General features: G+C 33.2%; 1 protein-coding gene across 1 annotated transcript in view; it reads right to left on the bottom strand.

Annotated features, from left to right (window-relative positions):
- Nucleotides 1-12357, bottom strand: part of Zpbp (zona pellucida binding protein) — a 96764-nt gene that overhangs the window by 71768 nt on the left and 12639 nt on the right. Inside the window, 2 exon segments of the mRNA XM_013024382.1 lie at nucleotides 2205-2354; nucleotides 9949-10074. Of these exon segments, the coding sequence (XP_012879836.1) occupies nucleotides 2205-2354; nucleotides 9949-10074 (276 nt within the window).

The raw sequence follows: 12357 nt of genomic DNA, 5'->3' as shown, positions 1-12357 counted from the left end.
TCCAGTACTAGAAAGACTCTTTTTCAAGTAACTGCAAGAGACAGACTTCTGACATGCCTGCTAGAGGAGCTCTTTAAACTTGCTCCCAGAAAACCAATGTAAATTAATGTTAAAAATATAAAACTTTGAAGAGACACTGACCCAAAATTTACCAAATTCAGAAAGGACAGTGCTGATGTAAACTATATTTGGGTCTAGACCTGATATACTCTCCCACTGCACTAGTAAATACATAGACTCCATCCACTCAAAACTGGTAATGACCAGAATGTAAGGCTCTTTCCCCCTTCCTCCAAGCCGGGAAGTACATAGATATAATATTTTTTGGTATTATACTAATTACACACAAAAATACTACTTACCTGGTATGTAAATGTTTGATATATAGTAACTATCATTATTGTTACTGTAAAATGGTATTCATTTCAAGCACTTTCACCTTTGCTAGCTTATGTGACTATATGCTTAAGATACATTTTTCACATATATTCATTATAAACTGGTTATAAATAGTAAGATGGATATAACCACTATGTAACAAAAATGAAATATGAATGACTGAAAGATTTAAACCAACTTGTTGCCTGACAAAATTAGTAGAATTTCTTACGAGAAAATCAAGTCTCCTTTAGGTTATGTAGAATTGTATTTTTTGATCAAAATAAGAAAAAACTTACCAGGAAACTATTTATAACTGTGCCAGTGCTATGGCATCTCAGCAATGAAAACAATGTCACATAGTTTCTCATTGCTACTGTAACACTTTACCACTAATTTAGTGACTTCAAATATCTCATATATTACCTTGCAGTTCTGGAGAACAGATGTCCAAAGAGTCTTACTGTGTTAAAATCAAGGTGCATTCCTTCTGGAAACTCCAAGGGAAAATCCACTCATACCATTTCCTCTACTAGAGATTGGTGACATTATTGGCTCATGGCTCCTTTCTCCATCTTCAAAGAAAATCACTTAGACCTCTCATTTTGCCACATCTCCTTTTTCTGCCTTTGACCCTTTTGCTCCCCCACCCAGTTCACTTCAGATTATCTCTCTCTCCAACTCAAGAGTCTTAATTTAATTACAGTGGCAAAGTTCCTTTCCCCATTTAGGGTATATGTTCACAAGTTCTGAAGACATGAACCACACTTTGAGAGCCAGTATTCTGTCTATCACACGTTCCCTCTGATGTATTAAAACTTGCAAACTTTTGTTCAGACAATTCTGAACACTCTCAATTCACAACACTCTCAAGATAGCCCTCCCAAATATTATGCTTTGAAATGTCAAAATCAAGGGATTTACAGTGGTGTTTCATGTTCCTGATTTTGAGGATGGCAATTTACCAGCAATCACAATAGTCAGACTTTAAAAGCAGTACAAATGTAAACTGGCATGCTGAATTGAACTCCCTTTGTACAAATACTTAAAAATAATAATAATAATAAATTAAAAAAATTAAAAGGCAATCAAAATTGTGGACTCTCAATCTATTCTGCTGTTTGCATTCATGGGCCACCTTGCCATGAGGGAAAACACATGCACCCTCTTACCTAGACTGTGCACTCATTGTTAAACAGCAAAGAGCAAACAAACACAGTCATTTTGGTTTTTTTTTTCTTTTTATTGGTAATGGGGCTTGAACTCAGGGCCTAGGCATTATTCCTGATCTGTTTTGTTCAAGGCTAGTGCCCTACCACTTTGAGCCACAGTGCCACTTCCAGTTTTCTGGAGGTTAATTGGAGATAAGAGTCTCACAGGATTTCCTGCCCAGGCTGGCTTCAAACTGTGGTCCTCAGATCTCAGCCTCCTGAGTCGCTAGGATTATAGGTCTAAGTCACTAGTGCCCAGCCTATTTTTGTTGTTGTTATTGTTAGTTTGTTGGTTTTGGTTGTGGGTGATGTCTTTGAGCCTCTTTGTGCTCAAGACTAGTGCTCTACCACTTGAGCCATAGCGCACTTCCAGTTTTTGAATGGTTAATGGGATCTAAGAGTTTCATGGGGATTTTCTGCCTGGGCTGACTTCAAACTGCAATTCTTAGATCTCAGCCTCCTGAATAGCTAAGATTACAGACTTGAGCTATTGGCACCCAGCTCCAAACTGTAATTTTTAAGAGGTTAAAAATAGCAAAGTCTCTGTAAAACATATCCATTATAATATATGAACACTTTAAAATATGTTAAAATACAATTAAATTCATTTCTTACCATATACGACATATTTTAGTTCAAGACTTTTAACAATTTCTTCCACAGTAGGTTTATACTCCAGGAAACATGTGTAAACTCCACTCATACTCTCATCAAAATTCTGGAATACAAGGCTTCCTGTGGATGTTACTTGTGCAGTGCTGTTTTCTAATAAAGAAATAATACATAGTTGCATAAACTACTGTAAAGAGATAACAAAATTTCTTCAAGAAGACTAAATTTACCTACAAAATTTACCCTACAAAGTCACTGAAAAGACTTGCTATTCTAGCCACATATTGCATTTGTTGCTTGCTAAGAGGGAGTGCCAGGAGGAACTTCTTAGTGTCAAATTTTCACTAACCAAATCTCATCAATTTTGTGTGTGTGCGCAAATGTATGCACACACATATCTATATAAATATACATATAATACAGAAGTTACATATATATAGATCATGTACTTACATATAGACCATGAAATATTTTATATATTTTTCTTTAATGATGAGTTAAAGGCTTCAGTAGTTTACAATGTGTACATGAAATGATAAAGTAGTATATGTACAACAAAGATTATTAGAATATAATAAGTAAAAACTAGATATCCTGTAGTAACACACAGGATTAGGGTTATAAGTAGAAAAAACATAGAAGATGAAATAATAAGACTCGCCCACATTTAGCAAATCCAAAAGTGGCAGTGTTGGAGTCAGAATGAGATTTAAGCTCAACTTTTTTTTTTCAACATGTCTCTTTGAAGAAGGCTCTGCTGTGTTATGGAAAGTGAATCTACTTCTGAAACATCACAACCCATATTTTAAAATTATTTTGATCCCTCACAAACTTATAATTTTAGAGTAACACTTCATCTTTCTAAAGTCCACCTCTTTCATCTGCACAGTAAGAATCGTAATATAGGACAGTTTATCTATAGATTCGATTTATATAGCAAATACAAGAAACTCTAAAGTATATTTTAAAAACCTACAAATTATTAAGCAGATAAGCTTTTATTCTTAAAGCTCCTACTACAGCTTTACATCTAAAAATTATTATGCTTGGATAATTTAATCACTAGAATTGAAAGTACTATCTTAGGAAATTATTATCTATCTTTTTCTATTTGAATTAAACGATATAATACTTATAAATTTATAAAGTTGAAATAGTCTTACAAGCTGAGACAAATTCTAAATCTTTTAGTAAATTTCATTGTTACTTGTTAAATAAATATTTCAGTTTCTAGTAATATAACTCCCCATTTGATATATGAAAGAAAATGAATGTACTGATCTACCCACTCTCAAGGAATTTATATAGAGTATTATGTCTTGAGAATTCCCACATCTATATCCTAGGAGAAACTGAAAAATGTGATATAAATTTACAATATATTTCCACTGTAGTGTCTGTTTATCGTGAATATCTTTTGATAAGTCTAGATCTTAAGCTATTTTCTAAAACAAATTAGTAGCATGCAAGTGTTTCCTATATACTTCAGCAAAAACCAAAACTTCATAGTAATACACAAAAAGTGTCCATAAATTTTAAACAAATGTGAAAATATTATATTATCTATTTGCTATATACTTCTTGGCAATAACTTAAAAAGTGAAAGCTTCCCACACCAAAAGTAACACCAATGTGTACGTGTGTGTGTGTGTATGTGTGTGTGAGTGTTATTTAAATGTCGACTGCACTGTTAAATATAAAGCTAGAAAACTGAGTAGTATACAACCCTTTGACTACTTGAATATTTTTAAAGAAGCACTTTAAAAAAAAGTAACAAAAGAACTTCATAATTTCAACATAAGAACATATTCTACAATATTACTTATCACTGTGATGTCCTAGATCTTTTCATTTTATAGATTATTTCATAGGTTGATTCTAAATGGAGATTCATAAAGCCAAGGAATACATACCTGGCACAGGTATCATAGAAACTATCAAGACTCATACAATAAGATATAAAACTGTTACTGAATTTTTACATCTTGTTTTGATTTTCCAAAATTTCAGAGGTGGCAGTCCAACTAGATCTCTAGAAGCCTATGCTTTACAGCTCTGAAGTTGTATGAAAAAAGTTAAGTATAATTTAATTAAAGCTTATGATTTTTGAAAATGGGCTTAATTCTTTATATTTTTAACTCAGGTATAAGAAGTGAATATGAGTATCAGTTCCACTATTATAAGAATATGAGTATCAGTTCCACTATTATAATCAGAAAAAACCTTCCAGATAACAATGGTTCTTGATCTTATCAAGGAAGGAGAAGCTGCGCATTTAGTTTAGCTGCCATTACAAACAAGTAGGTAAGAAGATTCACTTAAAATCTCATGATAAACTGCTGGAAGGCAAATATAGAACAATATAAGCACATAAACCATAGACTATAGACCATAGACCCATAGCCCATAGACTAGGAAGGAGTTGGCCTCTTAAACACCTTTCATTCACAAATACACAGGTCCTTTGAAGAAAGATCAAGGGAGCCTTGAGCGAGCTTCCCATTAGTACAGCCTGAAGGGTCACAGCAGCCCTGCCAAACATCTACACACAGTCACTTCACTTCCCCCATACCTACTATAAGAACAAAGTTTTAACCTCAGGAAAAGATGATACAAAAACTGATGCCTAGTTGGGCATCAAGGGCTCATTCCGGTAGTCCTACTTACTCAGGAGGCTGAGACCAAGGATCATGGTTTGAAGCTGGTTCTGACAGAAATGTTCATTAAACTCCATCTCCAAATTAACCAGCAAACAACAGGGCTAGAGAGTATGAGCAAGTAGTAGAGCACCAGCCTTGAGTAAGCCCATCTAGCAAGCTTGAGATCCTGAATTCGAGTCCTGGTACCAACAACGACAACAAAAAAAAAATATTTGTCATCTTGGGTATTGAAGAAAAGTGTTGCAGCTCAGGCAGAAAATAGGTTTAAAAAAGTGTGTAGTTTATATGAAGAATCAATAAGAAATAATATACTAGGCCAAAATTATAGCCAGAGGAGCAGCTGGAACTATTGTAAAAGCCAAATTCCAAGACCCAGGAACACTGCCTGCCAAACACTAAAACTTAGCCAAAAACCTCACAGAATGTAACTCTCTGAAAAATAGCAGTGGCATAGTGGCCAGAGAGATAGAGAGACAGAGAGACAGAGAGAGAAGAAGAAAGAGACAGAGAAAGAGAAAAAGTGAGTTAGTCTTTTAGGGGAACATCACAAAACAAGAAACTAAACTAAGGAAAGACTATACACAAGAAAAAATAATTTAGTGAACCAGGCTATACTTTAAATAATTCTAAGAGCGCTTATGTACCTTTCCGTGTACTAACTATAACCACAGCAACAAGTATCACTAAAGTCAGAACAATCTTAACTAAATTAAGACAAACCTTTACATTAAAGATTGGCAAGGAGAAAAAGGAAGTTTACCTCAAAGCAGCAAATGATTTACTTCAAAATATCTGCTATCTATTCAAGATGTCCAACATTACTCAAAAATATAAACTAGAAGGCACACAAACACACTAAAAAAATCTATTCCTCATAGGAAATATTTAAAACCAGACTATTAAGCATTGTTATCAGCATTATCAGTTAAAAGTAACTCACTAGTGTAATAAAATACTTAAAGAATACAGAGGAGATGTAAAACTAGGTAAGTGGTTTTAACAAGGAATTCAAATTATAGAAAAAAATCTAGCAGCAACACTGAACATATAAACAAAAGAAAAACAGAAAGAAAAAATACTATATACAATACTATACATATACAATGCATTCTATACAACACAGATGAACTATCCTGCAGTGGGCTCATTAAGACTTATACAACCAAAGAGAAAATCAATGAATTTGAAGATGGCTCAAAAGAAATTATTAACCTGAAATACAAGAAAAAGGAAGAATAGCTTATGACCTAAGTAACTACATTAAAAAGTGCATGTAAATGTGATGGGCATCTCAAGGAATCTTAACAGGAGTGAAACAGGATGAAGTACAAAGAATAGCTGAAGAGCGGGGTATCGGTGGCTCAAGCCTGTAATCCTAGCTACTCAGGAGTCTGAGAGCTGAGGATCACAGTTCAAAGCCAGCCCGTGAAACTCCTATCTCCAATAAACCACTAGAAAACCAGAAATGGCACTGTGGCTCAAGAGGCAGAGCACTCGCCTTGAGCTGAAGAGTGCAGGGACAACGCCCAAGCCCAGAGTTCAAGCCCCAGAACCAACAAAAGAAAAAGAATATCTGAAGAGGTAATGGTTGACATTTTCCAAAAATTAATGATAGACATCAAACTACAGATCAAAATTCTTAGACAACATCAAGGAGAATGAACATAAAAAATACACATAATATACACTTATAAAACAAAAAGCAAGGAAAACAGCTTCATATAAGAAAAAGTTACATTTTTTCAGAAACAAATAAGAATTACAGCAGACTTGTTATTAAAAATTATATTAACAAAAATTATATAGTTTCAGGATGCTGAAAGATCGCATCCCACATGAAGGCCCTTGGCTCAAACTGAAGCCTAACACACTCCATTTCTCTGTCTTTCATTGGAAATTTATTTTTAAAGTGCCAACCTAGAATGCTACAATCTGAAAACAAAAACCTGAACAAATTAAACACAAAGCAAACAAAACTAAGAAAACAATACCGATACAAGAAATCAATAGTTAAAAACAGAAAAATCAATGAAAACAAAAGGTAGTCCTCTGAAAAAGACTGATGAAAGTTAAGCATGTTGCTAGAGCCAACACTAAAAACATACAGTCAACATCACAAGGAAAAGAAGACATATCTCTTTTATATAGGTCCTGAGGCTTATCTCAGGGCCTAGGCAATGTTCTTGATTGTTTTCATTCAAGGCTAAGGGCTCTACCATTTGAGACACAACTCTACTTTTGGCTTTTCTGCTGGTTAAGTAGAGATAGGAGTTTCGCATACTTTCCTGCCCAGGCTAGCTTTGAACTCCTTATACCTCAGCCTCCTGAGTAGCAAGGATTACAGACATGGGCCCCCAGGGCCCAGCAAAAAAATGTCTTAACTTGTGTTGAAGATTCAGTGTTTTCACTGAGAAGAAAAGTCAACTGGCCTAATTTACCAGCACTAGGAAATCAAGATTCTTCTTACCTATAGCTCAGGGCTTAGTAAAAGAATTGACACTGAGCTACTAAGGAAAAAGAGCTTAGTTGTATTTCAGCTGTATATTAAGAAGTTGGAATCATAAGGTGAGTACAGACTTAGGTACTTGTTGAATAAAAGTAATCACTCAACAAGTAATCACTTAAAATACTAAGAACAGAATTGCTATGTCATTTTAAGAAAAATAACAAAAGTTTAGACTATAGCTTATTTTTCTTTTAGATTTTCTACTGTATCTATCAGAGGTGTTGAGACAGAATAACTATAAAACTCTCAGGATTATAATTTCATTGAGGTTTTAGGTTATCAAAGATAATGAAACTGACAATCTGGATTACTGACAGAAGACTGGGAATAATTAAAGCTACTACTTACTATGGTAAGTAGTTCCTCGGTAAACATTAAAACATTCAAGGAAATAAGGAAACAATGTGGAAATCTGAGGACCTTTATGCTAAAACCATAAGTAAAAGGGCCTTCTGAAATGCAGCTTCCAGTCCTACATTCACCTCCTTGCATGTCTGATTTGTTAGTGTGTTTTGGCTCCAGTTGAACTCATTGAAATTACAAGTCTATCTCTAAAGATGATGGTAGGATAAAATACCTGCCTCCTAAATAAAAATTAATGAAGTCCAAAAAAGAGTACTGTGGAACAAATTTACATACATCTTATAAACTTGATACTTCATAATAAAAATATTAAGGCGCAGTAAAACATAGCCTGTGACTTTTTAAAAAATGAAAGGGTGACATTACAGGCATAAACAAACTATATGTATATCAATGTGTTTGTGTGAACATTTAGAAAAGTGTAAAAGTCTACACAGTGCAAACAATGTATTAATCAGGAGAGTTAGATTTGAAGTAAAAGACAAAACTTGCCACTATAAGTGCATCATCTCTGTGAATAAACAATTCAGAGCAAAAGACAAAATCAAACTTATCCCATAACCTTTACATTTCAGTAATATATTTTTCCAAATGAATGTGCATATAATTACATAATTATATGATTTTCTCATCTCAATTTTAGTCAAACTATCTTTGGAATACTCCTAAAATGACCAAAGTATAGAGCAATTACGCTTACTTAGGAACAATTACATTTCTAAATACACATTATTTTTCCATTATGGAAGTAAATAAACTATTGCTCCCATGTTCTCATTTAAGAGTTAAACTACATACTATATTATGAAATATAAATAGGAAGATAGTATGCTCTTTTATGGGGGAGGAACTGGGGCTTGAACTCAGGAGCCTCAAGCTCATTACACTTACTCACAGCTAGTGCTCTACCATTTGAATCATCTTACTATCTTGCTTTTAGCTAGTTATACTGGAGATCAAATCTAGCAGACTTTCTTTTCCATGCTGGTTTCAAATCACAATACTCCAGATCTCAGCCTCTTGAGTAGATAGTATTAAAAGCATGAACCATTGCCTGGCTCTAGTATGACATTTTAAATAAGGAAATGTCTCAAATTTCAATTTCCAAATCAAAAAAAAAAAACAAACAAACACAATAGAAAAGTCCCATACTTAAGCATTCCTATTTTTTTAATTTAAAGAGCACTTTAATATATGGGCAATATATGTTAAATCTTTGAATTACACTGTATGTTGCTATTATAGCATGAAAATAAAATTCAATTATATTTTAGTATTCAGTACCTTCACATCTGGACTATTTAGCTGCTCAAACTCAAGATTTCTTTCATTGATTCCTGTCAATTTCATGAGCACAGAGCATAACTATGTCACAATAGTTGGTATAGATTATATCTTTCTATCTCCCACATAAACTAGCACAACAGCATCCACTAAGTAGTCACCGACTAAGTAAGAACTGAATAACTAACTTAAAAAAGAACAACTATCTGACCTAAAATATAGATTAACTAGTAAAAACTTGAGATATTTAGAATCAACATAAATACTATAAAATGAACATCCCTCAACTCCAAAAAGACAGAAATTAAAAACCTATTCAAAATAAACATTTACTATATTTTCTTCCATCCAAGATAATGAAGTCCACAGGAATGAATCCATAAGTAGTATCTCAAAATACCAAAGGTTACCAAAAGAACCTTCCTCTAAGGGTTTACAAAGAAAACTTCCTCTACGAAAAACACCTCATTGAACAGGTCTTTAGGATTAAAATTCATTAATCTGTATTGCTAACAAATATGTGGGAATAAAACCAGTTAATAACTTTTGGAATAAATTAGCTTTTATGAAACTAAAACTTTAAAACAAAGGTTAAATATATCTTTCAAAATGATATAACAAGATAAATAGAGAATATAATTATCAAATCAGCTGTACAAATAGTAATTTCTATGTTAGGCATAAATATTTTTGGAAGAGATGTTTAGGGAAGTCTATGAAAGACTCAATCTTGTAGTGTATCTCTATACTATACTGAATAAAGCAAGATGAGGGAAAAAATGGTAACACATCCACACTGGTACTCTTGAAGGAGATTACAAGGGCAAGAATTGAGGCAATGGATAAATTTATGAGATACAAATATTCTTGTACTTCTGAACACATTTCAGATAGATCTATTTAATTATGAGAAGTGAAATGAAATCCTACCTACCTGAAACAATTTTTCCTTTTGGCCCATGCCATTGGAATGATGGGTCTATCAGTTCAGCATTTCGTAGTCGCTTGGTTACACATAGCACATGTGGACTCTTTTGATGGAGCATGACATATACACTCACTGAAAATACAATATTAAAATATTCCAATAGTATTTTATGCTCATTATTGCTAGATAATACCTTACATCTTTTCCAGCTTGGGTTACATTTTTGTACAGAATTTTTTTGGATTCTTCTTAAAATATCCTGATAATAACTAAATTCCATTGCATACAAGTAATTAACACTAAAGAAATACAATATATTTTGTCTATGCACATGTATGTACGTGTAGATTTGTAAGTGTGTGTGTGTGTGTGTGTGTGTCTTCAATCTGAAGACAATACGTTCTCTTTATTCAGAGACTCACACATAATTCTCAGAGTGTAATTACAATTACAGAGTATTAAGATAATTTTATTTCTAGACTTCATCTGCTTTCAAGACATCATATGGAGTGAATAAGTTTAGATTAGAGGAACAATACATTATTTATAGTGATTATAACAAAGAACTGGATGAAAATAAGAATGTGATTAGAAAGTCAACAAATACATACTTTATCTTAAATACTAAGCATTTTCTCTCAATCTGTTTTAAAATTTATACAGTCATGATAAATCAAAGTAGCATAGTTTATAAGATATAAAAGAAAAATTGTAAATATTCAATTATTTTGAGTTTACTGGTAAACAAGCTTTCAGAAAGAGTTCTAACAATTTTAGAACTACATGTTAACTCTTCACTAATTCACTCTATGCAAATATATTTTTAAAGTAACAAAATAAAAAGGGGTTGAGAATCAAATTCTGTTACTCAAGTTAATAAACCTCCTGTAAAGTTTTACTATAGAGCATGAAGATTATTGACATACTTTTTGGTAGCCATATCCTTTCATGTTTTCCCCTCTATTCTTCTTGTTGTTATTGTTGTTGTTTTAAAATCATCATTGTTAGTGAATCTTAACAATTTTTTTTCTATCTTGGTTAAGATAATCATTTGAATTTTTCTTCCTGAATTTTTTAATTGAATGAGGTTAACTGGTCATATCTAATAGGTCCATATATATATATATATATATGTATATATATATACACACACATATATATAGTATATATATAATATATAGTATATGTAGTATATATATATAATATATACTAGAAATACTCTAGGACAAGCAGAAAAGGTCAAAAGCTACATATGAACATATAAAATGATGTTAAGCGAAATGAACCCCAAGATAGGGACCCAAGTGTTTTTTTTCTTTCTTGCTATTGTTTTTAACTTATTTCTAATGTACTATGTGATTTGTTTGTTTCTTTGGTATGTTCTTCCCCATGGTATAACTCTTGTTTTCACAATATTTGATTCCGGTTGTCTGCATCTTGTATATACATTTTTCTATTTGGGGAAGGGAAGAGAAATAACAAAATGCTTAAATAAGGATACAGGTTGACCCATTATAATAAGCCCTTCTTTTTTATTTAATCTTTGTTTACCTCAATTTGCAAATTTTCTCAATCCTCAAAACTATGTTCATAAATGTAACTATATAAAATTTTCCACTGATACCTTCTGTCTTCATCATGTCAAGTGTTTAGTACTATTATATATTTAATATTCATTATTATGTAGTACCTGAGGCATTATACTTTGAATATGAAATGCTCCCATAGGCTTCCATGTTCAACACTGGAGTCCTCAGATATTGGTGCTATATATTCAGATTCTGGATACTTTAGAAAGTGGGACTAGATCAAGGAAGTAGGTTAATTGGATATGTCCTTCGTGTCTTCTTTCTAGCCACTATAAGGTGAAGAGCCTCTGTCCCAAGCTGTAGCTACCAGGGTAGTTGTTCAATACACTGAATATAGGTCCACAAACATGGATCCTAGTGACCATGGACTGAAACCTCTCAAGCCATGAGCTAAAATAAATTTTTCCTCCTGTAAGCTGTTCTTTCAGGCATTTTGTTCAGAGCTATACCAAGGTAACAGGTAGATCTCTAAAGTTATCACTGCCACATGAAACGAACCAAGCAAGCTGGGCACCAGTGGCCCATACCTGTAAACCTAGCTACTCAGGAGGTTGAGATTGAGGATCGTTGTTCAAAGCCAGACCGCGCAGGAAAGCCCATGAGACTCTTATCTCCATTAACCACCAGAAAACTGGAAGTGGTACTATGATTCAAGTGGTAGAGCTCACTTTGAGCTGAAGAGCTCAGGGATGGCACCTAGGCCCAGAGTTCAAGCCCCAACACTGCCCAAAAAAAAAAACAAAAAACAAAAAACCACCAAGCAAGCTTTCTAAATAGATTGTACTTATAAACAGATTTGTTGAATGGTAACTCCTTTGTACAACCA

Source organism: Dipodomys ordii, unplaced genomic scaffold (assembly GCF_000151885.1).
Source record: "Dipodomys ordii isolate 6190 unplaced genomic scaffold, Dord_2.0 Scaffold76, whole genome shotgun sequence".
In the NCBI taxonomy this organism is placed as follows: domain Eukaryota; kingdom Metazoa; phylum Chordata; class Mammalia; order Rodentia; family Heteromyidae; genus Dipodomys; species Dipodomys ordii.
This window is presented reverse-complemented; position numbering and strand designations above follow the sequence as displayed.